The sequence below is a fragment of the Styela clava genome, chromosome 13, assembly GCF_964204865.1.
Source record: "Styela clava chromosome 13, kaStyClav1.hap1.2, whole genome shotgun sequence".
NCBI classification, from domain to species: Eukaryota; Metazoa; Chordata; class Ascidiacea; order Stolidobranchia; family Styelidae; genus Styela; species Styela clava.
Window position 1 is genome coordinate 13,117,537 of NC_135262.1, and position 26,454 is coordinate 13,143,990.

Genomic DNA, 26,454 nt, shown 5'->3' on the forward strand with positions numbered 1-26,454 from the left:
GTTGCACCTGCAATCCTACCCCAGATAAATCCTATGGTGATCAGAGATGCGGTGGCGAGGGTAGCCTATTCCTAGATGGCGAATTCAATTGAATTCTGGTTATGTTTTGCTTGAGCACTGGCGTTAAACTTTAGTTATCTATTCAAATTTTCACACTTACTAATATATTACCTGCTAAGTAGGGTAACAATACCTTATGGCAATTGATGATTAATTCCCTACAGTCTGCAAGTAGACAAGCAAGAGGCCTACCAATAACAGTACAGTAGTTTATCATCTGCTTTCCATTGAAATGAGAGAGCTTATGAATATTTAAAGAAATTGATAACGGCACATTATCATTCACCATCAACGAAGTGCTGTCCGCAAACAGTGAAACACAGGAGAGATGACTTCTGGACTTGACACCAAGCAGTCCTGCCAATGGATGATATCCACATTTCGCGACGTTACGGATCTTTTGAAAACAGTGGAATATAACTGAAGATCCATTTTGTTGTCTATTCTACACGTACAGCCAACGGAACAATACGAAATAACCATTTTCAACAGCCAAACAAAACGGAAATGTATACTTCCGACTTGCAACTGACAGAAGCCAGCTGGACGTTTTTTTTTGTCGTCCAGTCCAGTAAACAAAGTCACGTGACCCGTGTAAATCCTCTATATCAGCATTACCGCTCGTCATGCACCAGCGAACGCATTTTTTTTTTCTGTGGTCAAGCAGTTTTGAAGCGCTATAAATACGGAGGAGTAACCCCTTACGTCATTATTCCGTGTAATCGCTCTTTCGTCGGATATAAATTACAAGATGGAAGTTATTGGCCGTTCGCCGTCCAGGGCTGGTGGCGTTCGAAAGGTAAATACAATTTTTTGCACTTAGAACATTCATTAATGTAGGGGTAACGTTATATTTCAATTGTTATGATTTTGGTCAAAGAATTAGTCTATTTATAATAAACACTTCTAGAAATCCAGCTTGTTGGAAAATCTCAGAATCTTTCAATCCTCATGATTACTTTTTTTTCATTGCTGTTCCGTTGACCAAAAGTGATAGCTTTCTGCGGCTTAAGCTACATTGGCCCGATTGAAAAAATGTTTCACTTCATCCCACGTAAAATTTTAGTGGCAGCATTAAAAAGTACCACATTTCTCATTAGACCAAGATGTTAAAATAAAGTAAAAGTATTTTGACAAAGAAATTGAAATGGATTTCAAACTCTTGACTTTCAAAACACCTTAACTCCTCAAACCTTGGATTACCATATACGATTAGTTCATCAGTAACATATACAATTATGTATATATCCTGTTAAATTAAAATTTTATGTGCTAAAATTATTTTCAGGGTAGCAATCCCATGTTTGTAACAAAAAGAAGTAAAATTCAATCAGAAAGATCGTTACTTAATCAGCAACTTAATAAACAGATGAGATTGCGGGCAGGAGCAGAAAATTTATACAAGTATGGAATATTACAAACAATTACTGAATTATATTTACCTGTTTTAAATGACATTGAATGGTCATTTACTTATTGCCCATCTATTGGAAATAGGAGGCAATTATGAGAGCGATCCATCATTAAAGGGATGATTTTTCATATAACGTATTTAGCCAACTTTCGCCCTGAACAAGACTCTGTGCATGCATCCACTGATATGTAATATTTTCAGTTCGTCATTGCCCACCCAATTCATTACACTCTAGATCTGAAATGGGCAAACTGAGGCCCACGGGCCATTGGGTAATTCAATCTGGCCCGCCTGGTTCTGTCACAACCAAACTAAAACCAAATTTTTATGTTTTAGCTAAAAAATAACTCAAGGAATATGTTGAGATTGCGATTAAATTTAGTTGGCATGAGGCTTATTGTTTTCCAGTTCTGCTTCTGTAGCACTGTAAATATTGTTCATAAAATGTTTTTGCGTCACACTTACATGGCCCGCCAGTCTAGGTGGGCAAAATGTTTGGCCCCTGGTTCAAAAACCCTGCCCACTCCTGCTCCAGATGAGGTCGTTGGTATGGAATTTGTACCTGAAATGCCATCATGGCTATAAAGTCTAGTACTGCTTTCACCTCTTAGTCACTGTGCCCTTATTTTGTTTTGATAAATATTCTTATTTGCTTAGTCATCTGCAGTTGAAATTCCGTTGGTATAAATTTTCTCATAACATTGTAAATTCCAAATTTTGTGTTTGCTTAACTTATGTTCACATTCTGATACAACATGTCCAATTGCTGCAAATGGGTATGTGATAGCTGCGTGATAAATGGTTTGAATATGATAAAAATCTAAATTTGTATTGTCAGAGTAGGATGCTTGTTATTATGTTGTTGAAATCAAATAAACTTAATGTGCTAAATAATATATATCATTTCAGTGCAACATCAAATAATAAAGTGAAAGACACCGTCGCTTTGGAATTAAGTTTCTTCAATTCAAACTTACAATTGCTCAAGGATGAACTAAGTTTGTTGAACAGCCATTTGACACCATATCAAAATGAAAGGTGAGAGCTGTTTGATTTATTTAAGAAACGTTCTCACACAGAAATATTGTAGTTTGGTCAAATCAACTTTTTTTTTTTTATATTTTGTTCACTTCGAACTAATTCCTGTACAAGCAGCCATTGTTATGTAACAATGCATATATAACTACTATTTTATGAAAGATCGGAATATTTTTTGTTTGACATTGCCTGTCCAATATATTAGTCTCCCGGTAATGTGGTAGGGTAGGCATGGAATTTAAACCCGAGATGTCACCCCAGTTACATCGAACCCTCTATCCGTCATGCCACCACACACACCCATGTTCGATAACATTTTTGATAAACAATTTTTTCCGCAAAATATTCAGCACTAGAATATAAAAAATTCCTATTTGTATGACCAAGCAATATTCTCCCTTCTTTAGACTAATTGGATAAACTTTTTGCAAACAGCGATTATATTTTAATCCTCTTCTGATCATGACTTACATGGTTATACTTATGTCATTCAAATCCGCTGCCCGAATCATTATTTGGTTTGTAATAAGATTATCATCATCCTACAAACCATAAATCTAATCTCATGTTAAAGCTAGCTTAAAGCCATTCATGCAAATATTTGAAATTCTGTACCATGTCATTATAGCCAGTTTTATTATGGAGAAGTATTGTGTAATTATGTAGGTAACTAATTTTGTTCGGCCACTTTACATCAAGTTGTGTAAAGGGACTGAAGCCTATGGGCCGGGGGGATGTTCACTTGGCAAACACAGACAGTCCCCGAATTCCTAATAAAACTAAAATAAGGAAAATCGGAATAAAATTATGGCCTAACCCTAACCTGGTACATATACTATGGGAGTACCTTATTATGAGTCTAAAATACATCATGATTGAAGTAGTGTAGATGCCTTGCCCAATTGTATTTTTTCTTGGATAGGGAGGTAAATATTACAGCCTATATTTATTCAAATAAGACTTATTCCTATCTAAAAGCGTATAAATATGTTGTATAAAAGATGAATATAAATATATTAAAAAATAATATCATGAATCCAGTACTTGGGTTATCCTATCCTCTTATTTTGCAAAACATTCTTTTTTATTTTATTATTAGGGTAGTAAACATTATTTAATTTTATCGGGACAATATAACATGACCTCTCCATTATTGCATAATAAAATATTCTGCTAAATACTGTAAGTGAAATATGCAATGCTGGATGGCATTCCGAATTTTATGCTCAAATACTTGAATATAGTTCGCATCAGTGGTTTATTGTTTATTTATATGGTTTTATACCCAGCCTGTCAATATACCTAATTGACTCAACTCTTAGATATGTTTCACATTGAAACTTGAAAAGAAATTCACCACATATTTTAGTTATTAAATCATTTGTGACCTTAAATTGCTGATAGTGTCATTTTTTACTACCGCTCAAATATAATATAATCACTTATTATTCAAGCTTACCATAAGGCTGTCGCTGTCGTAGTATATAAATATTTAGATAATTCAGTGCTTTCGTTAGTCCATATTTCAAACAATTAACACGTTGTTGTCAACGTTATATATCATGTACTATTGGACATGATCTGTGAATATTATGTTAGATACTGAATATGATCAGGCTTGGACAGACATGTTTATTCTTATCAAATTTGTTAGAAGATGGCGTTTGTAGTTAGCCTCGAGGATGTCTCTTTTTATCTCTATTTTAATATTTCCCTATAAATATTTTCTCCATAGAATTTTTATTCAAAATTGAAAACTTCTATAAAGACTTTATTCTATAATGCTTGTGTTCATGGTTAAATCACTGTCCAGATGCCAATGCCCCATGCTTGGCCGATTGAAAACTTTACGAAATTATAATAATCATTATTTTGAGTTAATGCTGTCTGGCGAATTGTTATCAAGTTTCGAATCACAAAATTAGATTCTCCACCTCATTTAATGGAGTTTTTTCATCACCTGCGTCAGCAATAATTTGCTTCGATAATTAGAAGTGTTTAAACTTAAAGTAAATGCTTATTGAATTAATTAAGTAATTTAAATTATTATCAGAACTATGCCAAGCAAAAGTACAATTTTTTGTCTTTGTAAGATTTTGCTTCGTGACTCTTTCATTCAATCTCCATTTAACACTGATACTAATGGAGAAAATTTCGCCCAACTAAATTTAATTGGACTTTGTTCATGACCATACCTTTTTTCCTGATATACTATTCATTGTTTTAGGAATATTTATTCCATTTTTTGTATTATTAGCATATCACATTGATATGGATTTTATGGCTATTTTGGTGCAATATTGTTCCTACAAATATATACTGGTAGTTTATTAAAATGCATTTGATCATCTTGATGTACGGTGAACAGCGTTCTGTATGAAAATGAACTCAGTTAATTTTGTTGTGAACCTTTTTTTCACTATATTGTCTACTAAAATAAAATGTGACTAAACTATCTCAAGTAGGATTAGGCTAATTTCTGTTATTGTGTGCAAATTAGTTTCTTTGTAAACTATAATTACTGTCTCATTGATTTCGTATGTCTGCTGTTGTATAGACACATTGACTACATTAATTTTAGTTCACTGTACTGGTTTGAACTTGAAGTATTATTGTAACAGAAAAATAAACTAAAAGATTGGTTGAAATACCTGTCTAAAATATACTAAATGTATATGGTTATCCGAAAACATTTTACAATAATTTTAAAATTATTTAACGGTAACACTTGTTTGTACCCAAAATTTCAGTAGCCTCATGACACTCTGCACAAAAATTATGTTCTCTCTGGAATATGTTTCAAATCACTTGGGTTCTTGTTTTTGGAGTGGCACTGTATTATTATGAGCTTGAGCCTTGAGTGTTATTATTTATTGTTTAAATCATTTTGCAGCGCGAAGACTCAAAGCATGGCGATGATTTCGCTTGGGTTGAAGGAAACAAAAGAACTTGATTTTACACAACCTTTGAAGGTAGGATGGTTGATTTTCTAAACAATGTAAAAAGTACATAAATAGTACTTTAATCATTCTTTTACACATAAATCATGCTTAAACCCTCGATATAAAATCATGGGGTATTAATAACTACACAGGGGGTATAACTGTAATTATAATGACTAATTGAATTACGTTCAACGCTTAGTGATAATCTGTTCAATTAAAATTGTAGTTCAGAGGACCTAGTACATTATAGCTATAATTATTTCCACATGATGTAACCAATTTTTTTATAATTATATCATTGGTAATAGTATTATTTTAGTTTTACTATGTTGTAATGTCATAAGGCATTACTACGATCCTATTACCTGTTGTAGTGTATCATGTCTGTATATTCTATATTCTTCTTATACACTTTTATACTTTTTTAATTGGAGTTGTGCCAGACAATAAAACTTTTAAACATCCTAACAATAGTTTATATAAATTTCACTTTTTATTGATTTTTTGATGATATTTAAAACAATTGTTTTTATTCAGTAAATTGATGATCAACATTGCTTTCATTATCAATGAATTAGTAATATTTTTTTGCTTATTTCACTTCATTATTACAACTGTAAAGTATTAAATTTTCAAAACAAAGAGTCTCTTAGTTTTATCTTTTATGATTTCACTTTTTAGTTTGTTAGTCTTCTTTTACATTAATAAGCGATCTCTATACCAAGTTTTTGCAGTTCCTTGCTTCCTTTCATAGGAAATAATAATTTAATGCATCTGCTGGGCAAAATTGGCTTTGCTAACCATATTGCATACTATTATTACATTGTTAAAATTATTATTGGGTTCATAATGTGCATTGTGCAAGGTTTTTTGCAAATTCAATGTTCTCTGTCACTCTTCTTTTTGGTATTGGATTGAGTTACACCTGTTTGAAATCTCTATTGGCATCATTAAATCTCCGTTTATTGCTTTTTATTTATAGGATTTTATCCTCGAGCATTACAGCGAAGACCCAGACAATTTTGACGACGAAATTGCCGATTTAATAGATTTACGAAACTCGATACGCACACCCGCGCGTTCCAATGATGGCGTTTCTCTTCTGTTGGAATATTTTAGTCAACTTTATTTCATCGACTACAGATTTTTCCCACCTAATCTTCAACTCAGAATACATTTCCATTGGTATGTCGTAAAATATTAGTTAGTTAATTAATTTATAATTATTTCTTATATATCGTATTCATAACTTTGGTTAAATGAGTAATTCTAAATTGACCCTCTATTTTTACTACATTATCATATTTGCTGTCCAATAGCCATTCATACTCAAGAACACTTGACTTACGGCCTCGCCGCATTCCATAAATTTTTGATATTTTTTATTCATGTTATATGACATTGTATACAGCAATAACAGTAACCAAAGCAATGTCAAAACATCAGCGTTACTGCATATATAGCGGATATCGAATATGTTTGCAAGTTTTTTATAATATTGGGCCATGCTTGGCCAGGTATAGGGTCCCTAAGTATGGGAGCGTTTTAGAATTTTTTTCTGATATGATTCGATATTTTTTGCGTCACGATAGAAATATGTAGTTGTAATTGGTTGAGGCAATGCTAAAGAATTTATGGCATCGTTAAGTTGTGACAAAGGATTAAGTCTGTCAATGGTTTAGGAAGTTTGGAAATGGCAATTAAATTTTATGGTCGAGCATTCTTGAATGTCCATTCAAGCGTGAAATTACTAAATTCCATGAATGATAATAAAAGTCTTTAAATAAATCTATCTTGTTCTTTTCAGCTAATTTTTGTTCGATTACTTTATCTTCTATGCTAAGTACCTAGCACAATTCTAACTAAGTCTGTGCTGTTTCCGAAAAATCAATTGTGTAGAAAAATGAGTGTTTTCAAGTATGTTTCGAGTACCCTGCCTGCTTTAAAGAGCCTTTAGCCTGTTACAACTTTAGCATGTGTATAGATATGTAATAAACATTATTAATGTTAATTGTTATAATATGGTTTTCACACACATGTAAAAAAGATAGATTCGCAATTTGAAAATGAAAAAAAAACGTAATGCGAAAAAAATAAAATCATAATGAAAAGTCATAAATTAGGTTTCTATTTTGTAGATTATCTAATAAAGCAATAATATCATTTTTTAATAAAGATACAACTTTCAGCCTTTATTCTAAAATGTGGCTAATTTTCATTTTTATGTTTTGGAAAAATTTGCGCAAAACTAGGTCATGCGCACTTAATCAGAAGCAAAGGAGACTTTCGAAAAACAAAAACTAATTTTTGAAAAAATTTGGAGTTATCACTGAAGTTTTAAAATATAATCCAGCTTTCCTATTATGTTCTTACTTCATTAGATAATCATTATCTTTTCTCATATTTTTTTCGTTTAAGGTATGACTCCATTACTGGAATACCATCCACCCAAAAATCCATGTCGCTTGAGAAAGCCAGCATATTATTCAATGTTGCGGCATTATACACTCAGATTGGAACCAGAGCAGAAAGATGCAAACGTGCCGGAATAGATGAAGCAATAAAGGCATATGAACATGCTGCAGGTATGTGACTGATGTTATATAAACAGATTAGTGTTTTTGAATTCTGTCTAAATATGAACCTCCTTGGTGGAGCCCTTGTCTTAGATAAAAAAATATCATTTGATTAATGAAATAAATTTGAAGTACTCATGTTGAGATTTTTTAAAATAAAAATAAAAACCGGGAAAAATTGTCCTTTGAATATATTCAAACAATATACATATAAACAACAATATAAACTCTTTGATTGATTGTAAACTTGTGAAACCCCTGGACTGTTGCTAGTGGTGCCACGGAACCCTGGTTGAAAGCCACCGCTCTATACACTAAAATAGATGATCATTTTTGCCAAATTTAATCTTGTTATTTTCAACTAAGATTTCAATTATTTTCTCACGCTATATAAATTAATCATTTGCTAGCAGTATTTGTTTAGCAACTAGAGCTCTTTCACTTTTCACCACTGAGATAAGATAAGAATATTTTTAGAAAATAATTCATAATTTCAACAATTACTGCCATTTTTATATTGCTGAATATTTTCACTATATTATATTATGTTCTATAATTTTTCTCATGAAAGCGACCAATAGACAACCAATATAGATTTGAAGAAGATTTCGAAGAATATAATCAGAAAATTTTTTGATTTCACTGTGACACTCTAATACTAAATTGGTATCTAACCAGATATATGTTATCATCACAAAAATCAGTTAAAGCTAAAAAGACTCAGAATAGTCTTTGGGCACAATAAACTTCTTAAATTTAAATATTTCCTGCAGCGCCTAACGGTTAATAAAGCATTATTAGACTGAATTGTGTATTGTTAATTAGCTTCACGCCCCCTCGAAAATTCTCTATGCCCCATTTGTGGGCAATGGGTATGCCCCACCATTTCAGAACCACTGGTTTAGAGAGAAGGGCATAAATAAGCATTGTAAGAAAATGAAAATACGATTTTTGAAAATAAGCAAAACGGAGTGACGAACAATTCATGACGCCAATATATTTTTGAAGCTTCTTTGTCTCAGAGATAGTTTACATTTAAATCACAATTCTATTGTTATTTGAATTGTAACATTATCCTAATGCTTGAATCAAATTGTTATCAAATGAATTGTGATTGTTATTTTTTTGTCATTGTATTCCATACAGCTTTTTAAATTATGGTTGTATTGCTGATTTGTTAACATTGAAATGAATTAGTAACAATACTGTCACCTCTTTATTGTACTGTTTTTTCTATGTCAAAGGAACCCTTTTTTATTTACATTCAAAATTTATTAATAGTTCTCTATTTGTTTATTATGTGTACTTTTTCGTGTTTTTACCAATTTAGGTAAGTTTTAGATTCAGAACATTCAAAATTTGGCAAAGATTTTTTATCAATTACATATTTATTGAATATTATTATTACAGATCTCACAAATTTTAATCATTCAACAAAATATTTCAGGAGCATTCAATTATGTTCGACTCAACTTCAGCCACGCCCCTTGTACTGATCTCAGCCACGCCTTCTTGGCTGTCATGACAAAACTTATGCTTGCACAAGCTCAAGAATGCGTTTTTGAAAGAACTCTTCTAGGTGGATTTGAAATTGAACTCGGGAAATGTATTTCCCTGGCACAACAGGCTGCAATGGTAGGTCATGTAAAATATTTTAAATTTTGTACTGTTAATCATAACTAGTATAACAACCTAGTAATTGAATTATTTTGATTTATTTTCCTATTTTATTAGCATGTCACTATCATGTATGGATCTGAAATTTTTAATCGCCATGTTACACCGAACAGCTAAGCTATGTAAAATTGCTTTGTAAGATACAGAAAAATGTTTTTTTTACACTTCTGACCCACAAAACCCCCCTTGGGTATGTCCCTCGCTCCGAACAAAGATCCTGGCTACTATTTTTGGGAGGACCCCTATCTTTCTGGTTCAACATTGCCTACCCAATTTATCACACCCTCGGTGAGGTGGTGAGTGCGAGATTAGAACCCCAGTATTAACATTTGATACCAACACAGTTTAAGTCTAACGCTTCAACCGGCCATTGCTTGTTCCCACATGTGTATGATTGGCACTTTTACAGGGTGCCTAACTCTCTAAAATAGATTCCAGTTTCACTATAATGTATCAATCAACATGATGCTCTTTGTATTCTATTACATAAATACCAGTCTTCAATTCTTGTACAACATATAGGCATATACACTTTGATATATGATGATTAGATTAGTATCGTTTTTAAAATTGGAATTACATAACACCTAATTGTATTAATATCTAATGTCAGTCTTTTGTTTAAAAAATTCTAGTGAATATTACTGAATTTGCTAATCTAAAGGTTATTGAGGTCAACAAATTAGTATTTCAAACATTGGTGTGGGTATATCATGTTTCTTTTGTTAAAAGTCTTTGTAACGATTTGTTCGAGGATTATAGTGTTTTATCTATTTCAGTACTATACATGATTGCTAGTCAGATCAGTTTTTATTATTGTATTTTCAAAATGCTTAAACTGAAAATTATACCCTTAGTAGGATTCATGGGATTAATGTAGGATTTGCTAGACTTCTTTATCTCATCATTATATGTTATCATACTAATCCATTCCCTTTTATTGACATGATCGGTTGTTTTATTTTGATATTCAATCGTTTTTATACTAGTAATTCTCGATATATGATTGTTGTATATAGTGTATGAAATAGTTGATCCAATGAAATTTTTTTACGCTGACCCCAAAAAATCATATTATAGTGTAATTGTCTTCATATTAGTTAACCGATCTCGCTTAGGTCTGAATTTACTCGGCTTATTTAGTTTTTGCCTAATTTTAATGGTAATTCATCTATTAATGAAAGCCTTTTTCAATGTATTTTTATACGAAGCTTAGTGACGCATTTCAAAGTTTTAAAAAAATGCATATATTTATCGTTGATGAGTGATGGATAAGTTGTTCATTTTCGAAAATGAAAAACAAGGTTTTGTTTGTTTTGTAGAGTGAACACTGACAACAAGTTGATTTAAGTCAGCTCTCAATGACCCTCATTGATAATTGATTTTGAAATCAAGAAGGAATCGCTTTTATTGAAACCTCTTACGTAAATTAGGATATGACCATTTACTTTGATGTTCAAGAAATCTGTTCGTTGTGATTGTGATATATTTTTCGTAAAATCAACAGCAAAAATGAAAAAATATGAACCGTTTTTCTGGAATAACATTAAAGTCGATATATTTTCCTCTATGAAGGTTGCAGAAAAATACACTCTCGTTCACACGGCTATGACTGTTCCTCCAGTCAGTGAAACAATTCCTAATTCTTGGATAAACATGGTCGATGTCAAATCTCAACATTATAAGGCATTAGCTCATTATTACACTTCTGTTGGATTGTTGGACCAAGTCGGTAAGAGTTTAACTCAAAATTGTCTTTTTTATGTTATCTTGTAACAGTACTTTTTTAACCCTACTGATTCTATAGGCCTAGTCTTCGTTTCTGTGAAAACTTGAACTTGCGGTTTACGGGATGAAATCATATCCTTCGTAATTTTTCGCATGATTTAATTACATTTACCCTTTGCTTTCTGTGCTTTCCAAATCTCTCTATTTTTCATGATACATACAAGCATGGTTATAGTATGAATCATTACTAAACAATGCTCATCAGATGAATATTTAAAAATAAATTATCTGTAGACAAATATTTTAAGATAATTGCAACATTGGTGTATTGTATTAGTCATATTTGTCTTGTGCGTATACCAACCACCATTGTGATGAAATTCTCCTATCCTACACCATTATTAAACAATTACTCATCATGGCTTTGTATTCGAACGCAATTCTTACGTTTGTTTCTCTTTATTACGTCATTGGCTGTAACTCGATTGCCTGTATACTGAAAATACGCTATACTTTGTTTTATTTTTGTCAATATCTTAATTCCTATGTTGACACAAATTTGAGTTTTTTTCACCTTTTTTTCTAAATTATTCCATTATATGTTCATGTAATATAACCCTTTTCTATTTACACACAAACAAAAATAGTTAACAGCGCATAATGATGGCATAATTGAAATAGAGCAGAACTAAATAATGGGCGCTCCAGAAGTGTGTGTACCAATATGGATGTAACTAATTTTGTTCGCCTACTTTACATCAAGTTGTATAAAGTGACTGAAACCTATGGGCAGGGGATATATTCACTTGGCTAACAAAGACAGTTCCCAAACTCGTAATAGAACTGAAATAAGGAAAATTGGAAAAAAATTATGGCCTATCACTAACCTGGTACATATACTACGGGAGTACAGATAAATTATCTGCAGACAACTATTTCAAGATAATTGCAACATTGGTTTATTTTTTATCGTATTAGTCATATTTGTCTTGTGCGTAGACCAGCCACCATTGTGATGAAATTCATCTATCCTACACCAATATTAAACAATTACTCATCATGGCTTTGTATTCAGACGCAGTTCTTACGTTTTTTTCTCTGTATTACGTCATTGGCTGTAACTAGATTCCACATATATACTGAAAATATGCTATTTTTAATTTTATTTTTGTCAATACATTTATTCCTATGTTGACGCAAATTTTAGTTTTTTTCATGTTTTCTATCTAAATTATTTCATTAATATGTGAAATATAACCCATTTTATTTACACAACAACAAAAATAGTTAACAGCACATAATGAAGATTCAAATGAAATAGAGCAGAACTAAACAATGTACTATGAGTTTATATTTGGCCATGTATATAACACCTTCAGTTTATGCATAACCAGGTTTGATACATTATACAATAACTAATGTCAAATGTGCATATGGATAGTCAATCTAAGAAATTATCCATTAGTTCAAAATATTACATCTAATTCTGTTTCTAGAATGAAATTGAAAGAAAATCAATTTTTAAATCCATTATCCACTAATCCAAGGTTACCTGAATGTACATAGGTACACAGATTGGCTTTAAGAGATAAATATATACGTTCTTTAATTACCCATCAAGTGTATTAGAATATTCAATATTATTGATTTTTAAAATCCCTCTTTGTAAATTATAATCATATTTGTTAAATTGAAAAGATGTTATCTATATTTTCATGTGTTTTTTTGCATACATTCAGTTTAATTTCTACAATACATTCTTCTTTAAATTGCTATTTTTAGATAAAGCTGAAGTTGAAGAAATATCAGATCTTCTGTCTTCATTCTACCTCAAGTCAGAAAATGATGAAAATATTCCGTCAACTGAAAATGTTGTGAAAAGAAAAGATGATAGGAAAAGATTAGGTTGGTGGTTTCATTGTTTATGATGGGATAGACATATTTATCCTGAGGAGAGGAAAGCTGATAAGACGGTTCAATCATATGGCGAACCACGTCCTATTACCAGTCCATGTCGGGTATGGGATCAGTTAGCCAGTTATTTGTTTTCAACTGCTTGGACTTGATGGGGAAGGAAGCCGTAATTGACCAGCGTTTACGTGAACCACCCTACGACGGCGGGGAGTCCATTATTATTGATTAAAATATAACAAACCTGGTTAAAATATATATTGAGAATTGACTTCACAACTAAATTATGTGTATCAAATTAGGAACTGAAATTTTAGAATTTCATTGTGTAATATAGGGGATTGCTTATTCGAGGCAATCAATTAGTTTTCATTGTAGTTATAGGAAGCTATTAGAGTTTATATTAGAAGCCGTTTTATAACAGATAGTCGCAATATTTCCTGTGTATTGAGGAAATATGAAATGTATGGTTAACGGTGATAATCAGAATTAATTTTGATTTAGAGTAGGGGTCTGCAAGCTGCATGCGGGCCAAGCGAGGAAAAATTGTGCTAGTTACGGCAAAGTGCCAATTTTGAATGGTGTGCAAGGTTTTAATTTAGTTTAATCTGGCACGTGCAAGTAATTCCTTTGCGTTGCAAAGCCTATACCCGAGTCTAATTTATTATCTATGTCTATGGTGTCACAATGTGCTAATATCTAGCTTGTGTGAAGCAAACAACGCATGTCATAAGATCAATACCCCAGAATTTTGTGCTTGCAACTACTAGGAACCCCCATGCTAATGAAGGTGCGGTTCGCGGTTTCACCCGGTTATTTGTATCTGGCCCTCTTGTATTAAAGATTGCTCACCCCCGATTTAGAATATATTCAATTGACAGGTTTCGCATCGTAATTGTAACAATGCACTTTTTCTTAGAAAATAATATCTAAAATGATTTTGGCTACGTTCAGATACTTACTTCTGCATCCGTTTTAATCTCATTTTTTCTGATGGTTTATATTTTTATATCAGATTTTTTAAATTCATTTGTCATTTGTTCAAAGGAAGTTTTATTATCGTTTAAATAGGTTTAGTGCAGAGTTGTAAATTTTAATGAGAGACTGCATTTAAATAGGTTATAAAAAGTGGTACTTACATTTCTTATTTTATTTATGAACCATAAATGAAACCAGCACTTGGTAAAAGTTTTCACGCAAAAAAGTTTATAGCCCTACCACTTGAATACGTTCTGATCAATTTATCATTTTTTTTATTTTCAACGGCTTTGAAAAGTGGTAATGTGGCAGGCATTAGATTTGTATTGTACCCAAGATTTTAACCTGCGAGGTCTAATGCATTACCCAGTACGCCATCGCACACACTATGTATAGACAGACTACATTAAATGACATTCATATATTAAATTATTTTCAGGTATGGCCCATCTTGATCAAGCAATATTTCTGCATGAAAAAGCAAGCAGTTTGATAAAAATGTGCAAGTCCTTGAATAAAGTTGATACATTGCAGGTACGTTTTGCGAGTTTAATTTTCAGACACAAATTGTATATATGCAGTTTGCTAAATTCTTGTTGTTGAGAAAAAAATCGCTTTTTTTCTGCAACTGAGGAGTCTTATTTCTTTGGGAGCTGCATTGCTCTCCTGCCTGCCTATTGCTTGGTTGCCTGGGCTGGGAATGGTTAACCGATTGTGGATGGTTAATGGTTTCGAATTATTTTGACTTGATAACTGACATCTCAGGTGCAAATCACCTTTATACTGCACAATTTCTTCAAAAAGTTCACTGCAAATTTATTTTCTGTGGCAATTTATTCAAATGAATATTAACAACTGTATCAGTAAGCACCGCGAAAATGCAAAAAAGCCTTCGTTTCCCTATATTTGAGCATTGCTCTTATGTTTTATATAGCGTTTGGTTGTGCCTCAATGTTCAGAAAATTTTGAAATTTTCTGCTTGAGTAATTAACTGCAAAATGCAAGTGAAATTAATAAAATGTGTACTTTTTAATTAGTCTTATAACATTTTCATATAAATAATATTCTTTGTTATCTACAGAATTTCGTAAATGTTGCTCACAAACGTTCATTAGAAAAGAAAATTAATCTTGATACAAGCTATAGCGAAGAAAACAGTGATTTTTTTGAAGTCATAGATGTTCCAGACATTGTCCGTAAGTAACCCAAAGTTAATTTTGATATGTTCGTGCTGAATTTTGGGCGCTCCAGAAGTGTGTTCCAATATGGAGGTAACTAATTTTGTTCGCCTCCTTTACATCAACTTGCGTAAATAGACTGAAACCTATGGGCACAGGGTATATTCACTTGGCTAGGATTCACAGTTCGCGATCTTTTAATAGAACAAAAATATGGAAAATCGGAATAGAATTATGGCCTAACCCTAACCTGGTACAAATACTACGGGAGTACCAAATTTTTTCAATTTTTTCCTTTTTCAAATTCGGTTTTATCAAACTTTTTATTCACCTCCAATGCTATTTCTTCATTGAAGGGAAGGAAAGAAATACAAATAATGCCTCACCTACATTGTAACCACTATCTAAATATTCGTCAATTTATTTAGAAAAAGAGTAAATAAAAGTCATCTTTCAAGCGGCAATGTGTATTTGTGTTATTACGCAGACTATTGTTTGTTGAATGGTGATATTAAAACTGCACGTACTTACAAAAAGAGTTTGCTAGAATTGAAAGAATGTCTGAAGAATGGTAATAAAAAGTAGGATGGGCCTTCTCGCGGTTTAAAAATATTTAACTTGGAGTTTCATTTTAGAAGGAAAAGGGGAAACGATTTTCAATTTCTTTGTTATCCTGTTTACCCTTTATATTCCTTTTAGGAATGCATTTTTTATGTAAGCTGCGGCATTGAAAGATATTCCGGAATGTCAAAAATATATATTCTATACTCCTCAACTATGTGACATCATCATAATTTTTCTGTATAATGTACGCTTGTATCTGATCATTATAATTTTTGTTTTTTTATTTTGACTTTTATTGTTTTGTAAATAATGTTTTAATGAGTCCAAATTTCAATCTCAGCACTGGCAGATGTGGAAACGGAACTTCGGCCACCGATTCTTACTTCAGTGAAGGTGACAGATATTTTTAAGAGATTGGTAAGTTGATCATGAAACGTATGTTGACTGAATATTTGCCAACTCTTGATGCATTGATAAGTTGTACGCTTAGGGTTTTGCAACAATATTCAAATTTTATTGCTCCATTTTATTTTTCATATATTAAAGCCGTTTAAGGTTACCATCATGTATTTAATTTAGAACATTTTCTAGTGCAGGGACGTGCAACAGGCGGCCTGGCCCGCCAAGTTATTCAATGCGGCCCTTTTGCCTCATTTTCCCATCAAGCCCATTAAATTCTAAACCAAGAGTTTGGGCCTGAACAGGTGCACACAAGTGGTAAAAATCCATACATTTTTTTGCTACTGTCGCGGCTTTAAACTCTATTGTCGTTTTGTCTGGTCCCTTTAGCAATAGCCTTTTCATTGTGAAAATTTTTAATTCGTTGTGTAAATGAAAAAAGTAATTTTTTTTTTTAGTGGCCCATCTAGATGACGGAAGTTGGTTATGGCCCGCCAGGAAAAAATGTTGCACACCCTCTTCTAGACAGAACATTCCTTTATGCTAAGCATCCTAGATTACTGAAAGTGTTGAGCACAATTATACACAAACAGAAGTTCAAGTGTAGACAAAATTAAATAATTTACTCCATTTTTGTCGAAGTAATCAATAAATTTATGGCTCTTGTTTGTTTTTTCGGGGGTCCTTCTGTAAATAGGTATTTTGCCTATCTTTCAATGTCTTCACAAATAAACTGTATTATAAAATAATAATAAAAAGGTCACAATAGATATAAAACTAAAAAAAATTGCATTTCATCTTTTATTTTGGATTGAAGTGGATAATCAACTTATTTCCTGGCCCAATTTAAATAGAATACTTTTTTTTAACTTTAAAGCCTATTTTCCTTATACTCTAGGGACCACTGTCAGTTTTCTCCGCTCGTCAAAAATTCACGGCACCGAGACCGGTTAAAATTACATCAGGGATTGATGGATGGGGTTTCACTATTTCAGGGGACTCGCCAACGACAGCTGTTGCAACTAACCAAAGGGCTAAGGTATATTCATACTCATGTAGACAGTACATTTTATGTCAACCAAGCGCTTTTCTGACTCAAACTTTCAATTTTTTGAATAACAGGACCTTGGTATCAAGGAAGGAGACATCATTTTCTCAGTGGAAGGTGAAGACGTGAAATGGAAGACTTGTTCGGAAGTTGCATGCCTGCTTGACAAATATGTCGAAGTATATCGGAAAAATAATGATGAAAAGTTAACTAAATTCATCAGAGATGACCAGGGTCCTACAATCAATATTAAAGTTTTGACTCTCTATGCTTCAGAAAACCCACAGGTAGAATTTTCTCACACTTTTTTATATTTTAATAAAATGTTCGTTCTTGTTAGATGGGAATTTAAATCTTGGTGTAATGTGGTACTCTAGTATTTTATTTTACATATCAATGGCTGCTCATACAGGCCCTTCTTTTGAGCGATAGGTTGTAAATTTATCGTATAAAAATCCCATTTCAAATGAGAGTATTTTGAAAAATTGTCATTCTACCAAACTTTTAATTTACTTTGAAAATGTTACGTCGTAAAATCCACACAAAGCAGATTTTCTGATATCTAAGCCAAGAAAGACTATAAATATAACTAAGTCCCGCTCAGTTTCTAGTATGTTTCAAATATCTTATTTCCCCTGAGAAATATGCTCCAATCGGAAATGAGAATTATTTAAAATAGCAAACTTTTATAAATTATTTAAACAGTTCGTTTCTTAGTCAAATCTATCTTTTTCCATGCATGCAATTGCAACGCAAATTATGGATAATGTTACATTATCATAAGGGACACGAAAGTTAGCATAAGATAGTGTACCGATGATTTGTTCGACTGGGGATTTGCTCTTAGGATTGTCATATTTATCACGGGTATAAAAAAGTCGATAACACATTTGGATCATATGACGTACCACTGCCGGTTACACCGGTTACCAATCCATATCCGGAATGTGATTGGCCAGCGAGTTATTTGTTTCAGAAGCATTGACTTGATGGTTTAGGAAGTCGAAACTGGCTAAATATTTACAGCTCTTCTATTTTATTACAGACTGCTGGAAAAATTGCGGCTGATCCCAGTGGTATCGGTGATGACATGTTTTATTCCAGCAGCGGAATTACAAGCGGAAGCAGCACAACAGGACGCAATAATAGCAACAAAACATTCCCTGTAAAACGACGTCTGAAAGCAGGCGACGGTAGCAAATCGTTATCTGCGGCCCGTACAAAAAATCGTCATTCACTCGGATTCTTTCAGGGGCTTAAATTAAAACTGAAATCGGGATCGAGTTTTGCAACCCCAACAGAAAATCCTTATGCATCGACATCTTCACTGGACACTCTCGGTCGTGACAAAACCAAGAATAATCTTTTAACAATGAACTTCGATTCGATTTCAATACCGAAAGCATCCACTACCCACTCGCACTCGAACAGAGACATTCTCAGCATTACTAGAAGTGATACTTTCTCTACTCCGAGTAGACCACAATTCACAAGTCAGAGTCAACCGCAAGTGACAATGTTTACTAAGAGAATGGATATTGGGTTGTATTAAATCGCATTCATATATTTCTTTATCATGTCTTCCAGTAAAGGAATATCCCTTCATATCATATACTTTCCCATTTTTATAGTTAGTTGGTTATACGGGGTGACCAAAATAACAGACAGATCATTTGGTACATATACTAGAGAGAGCATAACTTTTGTGCGAGGCGTCCTGGATTACTGAAGCTCCAGGGTACAGTCATACACAAACAGAAGTTCATTTGCTAAGTATATTTTCTTCAGTAATTAAAAAATTTATGTGTACTGTGTTTTTTTCAGGTTACTCTGTACGAACTGAAATAAAGTTATAATAAAGTGATTATTTTTATAAACTAATAAAAAACTTCTCACTAGTTCCAAAATAGAGAGAATTCAGTGAGAAATATTTTACTTTTAGATATTTGAAGCGCCAAATTGACAATATGCTTGATGTAACGGTCCACTTTCTATTGTGTCTAAATATATATTAGTGTCAAATTACGAGTTCAATATTATGGTTGCAAGGATGAATTCGAAATTGTGTAAATTAGACTTTTAAATTTATTTTTAGTCATTTTCCTTCTCAGCGTTCCACTTTTTTTTTGAATTACATGAAGTTGTATTTTTTTTCTTTGATTTTTTTTTGTAATTTTTTATTCCACTTGCCAATATAAATACACGATAACTACATACTACCGTAAATACAACCCTGTCTTATGTTGTTGTATTTGATAAAAACAGTACAGTATCAGTACAGACAAGAATTTCTGTTTGTTAGTTGTAAATGAAAAATGTTCATTTTCGCATGCTTAACTGTAGTGAATGAATGAACTCAACAAAATCAATTTTAGATATATAAGGTGTCCATAAAGTCTTTTTACAATTTCAATTTTGGTATCAGTTCTCTATATATCTTAATCGGGTTTGTTGGTTGGTTTTTAGTCAGTAAGTATTTTTACTTCATTTATAAATCTTTGAGGGCAAAACGATATATGGTATCAATAAATTCCCTTAATTAAAACTTCATGGACACTCATATATGCCCACAATTCAAGATTAAAATTGCTTCATTTTCATTTAGCCACATGAATCATTATATGTATTTGTAGAAGCAAAAATATGAAAATATTAAAGGGGTTTTGACAATAATATAACCATTAAAATATATAATTGTCTTTATATGTAATGAAATTTATTAAATAATGCATTTTTAACTGACATTTGCCAATATTTTTTTGTACATGGTGCTGACGTACGTACTATTCGTGCCATTGTGACATAATGTTCAAAGCTTTTCTCATATATATATTTGCTTCTATAATAATAGTAATAACAAAGCACCACTCCTTTCTTGCCATTGTATAATCTTACATGAACGAACACAAATCGTGGATAGGAATAATACCTGACCCCCATATTGATTCCAAATCTTCATTCCAAAATCTAACTTTATTTTTTGCATTTTAGGTGCGCTTATATAATAAAAAACAAGTGAAAAACTAAATTCACGATTTGCACAAAAAACGTAACACCTCACCTTGACTATAGAATCATTAACTTCAATGCTACTTTTAACACATGAACCAACTAGTCATGCATTTCATACCTATTTTCTATCACTTTCATATGGTGGTTTTATATGATTCCAGTAATAATACATTATGATCTTAAATGCATATATTTCTTTCCCCTTGGTATTTTTGACAGTTCGTGCTGTCTTATAGTAAAAAGGTCACAGGAAGGTGCTTCTAATGATTGTCAAATCCTATTGCTTTCATATATCTTTGAAAATATTGTCTGGCAAATAGTTTGGGTTTCACACATAAAATATGGACATTTGAAAAAATAGTCCATCCTTCACACATAAAATATTATACAATGCACACTTTTCTATATGGGGAAATTTATCACAGAGCTGATAAGTTCTTGTATTTATCTATCATGTCCTTTTTTATCATTCTATCTTATTCGCTCGTAACAGCACGTTTATTACTACTATATGGTTCACGGATTCACAATCATGTTAATATATAACCACCTTCTGACACAGAGCTAAGACTTTTTTGTGAATTTATGCTGTTTTCACTGTATCAAGTTATTTTGATATGTATATGATGAAACGCTGCATTATTACCCTAGCGTGAAAAAGGTTTTACGGATGGTACGAACTCGATTGAACACGTTCTGAATTGCCTTACAGTATTCTTTTTTGCTGGATTTTATGTTATTCCCTCTGAGGTTTGATTCATCTTTATTTTTAATAATTTTATGGAATATATATTTCTCTCTATAATTTTATGGTAGATGGGTTTTGATTTGGTTTATTTTACCTATTGCCATTTCTGGTTAATGCAGTTAGCACAATTCACTTATTTTTTGTTGCGGACAGGATTGGATGTAGATGAAGTAAACCGTGTCTATCCCACTCCCAAATCAATTCTTGTTATTAATAGTGTTATTTTTTCACATTGTTCAACAAATATATTGTATGATAATGGAATGGCCATATTCCTTTCCAACAGTTATTTAGTCAGGTTGTCAGCAGGCAGGTTTCTGCCGAAGAAAATAGTTTGAATCTGATTCTAAGCAAAAAAATGTTTAAAAATTAAGTTCAATCGTACAGAACGCAGTTGAGCTATATGTTACTTAGGTTTATGAAACATGAACTATAATTTGCGAGTACTCAACGAAATAAGGAATGGACGCGAAGTGTTAAACTACCAAGTATTGCCTCAATTTTTTTCTTCAGAATCAGCAACTTTTAAAAAGATGAATGAATCCCAGAGAGAATTGGGTGAGGAACGAACGCCACAACTTTTCCGAGACACTCCCATATTTAATTAGTGAAAATTTAGGATAGGATAGGATTTTCATATTTATCCCAAGGAAGAGGAGAGTCGACAACACGGCCTAATCATATGGCGTACCACGACCTCTCATCCGGCTATTTGACGTAGTTATTCGACTTTCGTGTCCATATAGGATAGGATTTACATATTTATCCCGGAGGAGGGAAAAGCTATAAAGACGACTCAACCACATGGAGAACCACGGCCTCTCGTCCGGTTACCATTCCATGTCGGGTATGGGATTAGTTAGTTATTTTGTAATCGGAAGCATGAACTTGGTGGTGAAGGAAGCCGTAACCGACCAGCGGTTACGTGAAAAACAAGCCATCCATTGAATTGAATTGGCTCAAGTAATCCCATATCCGACATTGACTGGTGACCGGAAGAGACCGTAGTTCTCCAAATGATTAAGCCGTCTTATCGGCTTTCCTCTACCCGGAGATAAATATATAAAACAGCTGGTAAGGGTAATTCAGCAAATATAAACTGTTAAAAAGCGAAAATTATTCAACTACATAATTTATTTTATTAAGAGATTCTGCCATGATGGATGTTTAACTGTCCAGAGGTGAACGGAGTTTTAAAATGTGACGTGGAAATAATTTGTGACAAATTTTGCAAGAACGAGAAAAATGATTGAAAGCAATTGTCGAAACAGCTATTCTCTATTCCTGCCTTCATATGCATCGGTATGGGCAACGGCATTTGCGTACACGAAGTTTGATTCATCATTACTAATGCTGCCATTTTCCAGTGCTGTACGTATATTTACCGTGAGTCTTCGTTTTGAATGATTATTTCTTCACTGACGTTCTGATTGCATTAGATATTTGAAACGTTTACTATTGGAAAATGCGAGATATTGTTCTGATACTTCTCATATTTCTTAATAGCTCATTTGTTAATGGAGGTAAGTGGTTTTAGTATATAAAATTTGTAAGTGGCCTATACATATATATTAATCGTATTAAGACGGTACAGCTAAATTTGATTGTTGTGATTTTATATGTATATATCTGAAACTAATTGTCAAAACAAGTTGAGGCAGAGAAGAACGCCTCCACAGATGTATACCACAAAGTTAAGAACTCTGCGGGGAAAAACCGTGCTGCTTGAAACATGTTTGAAAATAGGAAAGAACTGATTCAAATTAGATTGTATGTTGAATATTACAAAATTTATTGTGTGTTCCTGGTTTGGTCACTGCGAATATGAGAAAGGATCTTATGTGCTTGTACAGTGGGTTAAAGGGTCAAAGGTAACTAAACTTTAAAGACTTGCGACAGCGCTAAATAATCTTTCACCCTTAACGAAATATTTGAAACAAAACATTTATTGAGTGTTCATAGCAATTCCGTGAAATCTAGTTCATGAGAAAGATAGTAGGTGCTTTTTGAGGTCGTTCTCAAATTGGAAACAAATTATTCGTTTGAAAACAATGCACGTATTACAAAACCCTATTACCAAGTTATTTCTATATTTTTCGTATTATTTGCTACATTTCGAGATATCAATAGTTTTATATCTAACAGTATACGTAATATTTTTTCTAGTTGAAATCTCGATAAGTATTAACCTCAGCGATGACTCATCTACTCCGTTGTCGACGTCTTCATCGTGCGAGAGCGAATATGAAATCACGGTGAGTCCTTCTGTAACTAATATGCGTAATGGTGACGCAAATTCATTAGGAAAAGATAACCAAGATAGTTGCTTAAAAAGACAGTTAGTGTTTAAACAAATATTTTCCCGTATTATGATTCACATGTAGGCCTATTATACAAAGAAATAGAGATCACTATATATCACAATTCTAATTTCACCCACTGAATTGATCACCTACTATACAAAAGCGTGTTTAAAAGTTTAAAAATATTTTACAATATTCAAAATTTTATTTTTTGCAGTCGACTAACATAGAAGGTAAGTTTGAATCTTCCATATTCACGGAATGATTTGTGATTATTTTCCACATGAGATGAACATCAATTTACAATTCACGAATATTTCGTGAGCAATGAACACAGCCAATTTTGTATTTGAATTGTCATTTCCAACACACTATAGGCCTACTCTGAATTCGATCATTCCACCCGGCTAGAGATATTTCTAATATAATAATACATAATATTTCTAATATAACTAATACATAATATTTCTAATATAGCTAATACATATATATATGAGAAGGAACATGGCAGAAACTGAAGGCGACAATCGACAATCTTTTGAGAATTTTACCATTCTAAAAACATTCAGTTGTACGTTTTTATGCCAATCTATAATTACACCCTGGATCGAAGCTGCCCAATGAATATAGTATACAATTTTACTCTTTTATGTATATATATTTCTGTTTCCTTGACAAAAACAAAAGTCATATTATACTCCGCTGAAAACCGAAAGTTTCTGTTTTGTTTATATTTTTCTTTCCTTGACAAAACACTGGCGTTAATTAAAAGTCATATTATACTCCATTGAAAATCGAAAGTTAGTAAGTATTTAATTCAATATGCGCATTTAGCTAGATTTCTCGTGAATTTGTACACAGCTCTCATCTTCTTATTGTCATATAATATTATGCCCTGTCGCCATTAATTCATTTTGCAACAGAACTAAAAGAACAACTGTCGGAGAAGCTGGAAGAGCTCCTGCCCCGAAATCAGTTGGAAGTTAACGTTGTTATTTCAACAAACATAAATACTGGGAATGTTCCACATTTTACGCCCACAACCGAAGTCCTCGACACAACTTCAAGCACAGTCACCCCAGTTGTTTCAGCAACTTCTACAAAAAGTAATGAAGAAGTTTCAACGTCGAAATCCAATATGACATCAGAAGTAACAGACGCTAATGCATCTTTTCCAAGCACAAGTACGTGAAAATGGAAACTAACAAAAAATTGGTATATTCAAAATAGAAAATATTTTGTTTTTCAATTTAGGTTGCGAACTTCAATTTAACGGAACTTGTTACTGGGGAAGAATCTTGGAACACCGGATAAATTTTACAGAAGCACAACAGTATTGCGAAGACCGAAATTCAACTCTCTCGACATTTCCAAACAATGAGACTTTCCAGAATGTAACAGAATACTTCCGATACAAAATACCTTCACCCGAAATAAATCATTATGCATTTTGGATCGCAGTGGAGATAAATCCAATCGTAGGTGTCGTTTTCATCATTCATAATTTCTTATAGCGTGACCGTATCAACATTTTCATCTTATCTCATTTAGGAGTACGATGTCCCGAAGAACACATACATCCAGTGGAAAAATGAATTATCAACTCCACCCAACAGTTATACCGAGTGGACAAATGTCATTGTGCTAGTTTATCATTCCCAAAAGATAGAATCAGCAATGAGTAATAGACCGCCGAACCATAGAATGTATGGGATAGTTTGCTCTTATCCAAATTAGAAACTGCATGACAGTTTTCTGTTCAAGTGATGATTTTGTATATCAAATTTCAATTCCGAATAACTCAATGATTAAAAATCGTAGAAGTGATACCAGAATATTTTCGATAACGTGGGGTCTTTTGTAAAACAATTTTCTTCTTATTGCTTCTGTTTTATTAGAATACCTAAAACAGCACTGAAAAACTGCATGAAACGTTTTTTGTCGCAAGTAGAGTTTATATTAGCAAAACATTGGGTGAAAACTAGTATCTTTGCGCTCCATGTTACAGAGTGCGTAAGCCTAAAAACAAAACAACGAGTTTACTCTATACCAAATCACTTTCACTATATTATTAAAACAACCTCGTTCTTTTGAAATAAAACCGGTGCCATGCTTTATCGTCCTCGCAAGAAAGGTTCAAATGACTCATTTTATTTAATGTAGCAGTACAGTACTTCCTACATTTTTTCTGTGTGTCTCTCTATTTTAAAACACAAAGTTTGTTTAATACGAGTTTCAGTTATTTTAATTCAGATATACCAAAATGCTAACAAACATTGGACATATAGGCAATATATTTTACAAGTCTTATAAGGTGACAGCACATCTGCATTGCACCCGTAAACTGCACAAGACTTTTGCACCTGTATAATTTCGCACCCGCGGACATAAGAGCCGTATGTAGCAAGTCCGAAATATGTGAGAGCCGCACAATTTTCAAAATTATCAATATTAGAGCTCATTAAATCATTTTGCATTGTAACTGTTAACGTTACATTGATACTGATTTGGGAATGTGCCTTTGTGTATAGTGCGACGCGAAACCTGCGTTTGGGCTGTTGACTGCGACAACATCGGCAATATTTTTTTTACTGATTTAAAATTCCATGCCACAACGATTTTCATACTAAAACATAATTTGTCTTAATCATTGATGAAAATTTCTTCTACTGCCTGATAAATTAAAAAAATTGTTACACTACATTTGGATAATAATAAATTCTAGCGAGAAGGGCCACATAAAAACTCTCGCGAGCCGCGGTTTGCCCATCGTTGCTTTAGACCAGGGTGGTCCAAGGTTGTCCGCTCCGAGGGCCACAAAATCATTTTTGCATTGTTCGCGGGCCACAATAATATCAAGAATAAGTGAACGGTG

General features: G+C 32.8%; 2 protein-coding genes across 2 annotated transcripts; both read left to right on the top strand.

Annotated features, from left to right (window-relative positions):
• Nucleotides 1-786: 786 nt before the first annotated feature.
• On the top strand, nt 787-21,540 carry LOC120332150 (rhophilin-2-B-like). Its single transcript, XM_039399336.2, has 15 exons — nt 787-859; nt 1,349-1,464; nt 2,384-2,512; nt 5,406-5,484; nt 6,440-6,642; nt 7,876-8,042; nt 9,481-9,668; nt 11,286-11,442; nt 13,221-13,343; nt 14,767-14,861; nt 15,409-15,523; nt 16,410-16,486; nt 17,367-17,507; nt 17,591-17,803; nt 18,562-21,540. Exons 1-15 carry the CDS (start codon nt 812-814, stop codon nt 19,066-19,068), a joined length of 2,358 nt encoding a protein of 785 aa, XP_039255270.2. The 5' UTR covers nt 787-811; the 3' UTR covers nt 19,069-21,540.
• Nucleotides 21,541-22,669: 1,129 nt separating this feature from the next.
• LOC120332922 (uncharacterized) lies at nt 22,670-25,765 on the top strand. The gene is made up of 6 exons (XM_039400266.2): nt 22,670-22,799; nt 23,443-23,531; nt 23,797-23,812; nt 24,503-24,763; nt 24,834-25,057; nt 25,131-25,765. Exons 1-6 carry the CDS (start codon nt 22,742-22,744, stop codon nt 25,314-25,316), a joined length of 834 nt encoding a protein of 277 aa, XP_039256200.2. The 5' UTR covers nt 22,670-22,741; the 3' UTR covers nt 25,317-25,765.
• Nucleotides 25,766-26,454: the final 689 nt, after the last annotated feature.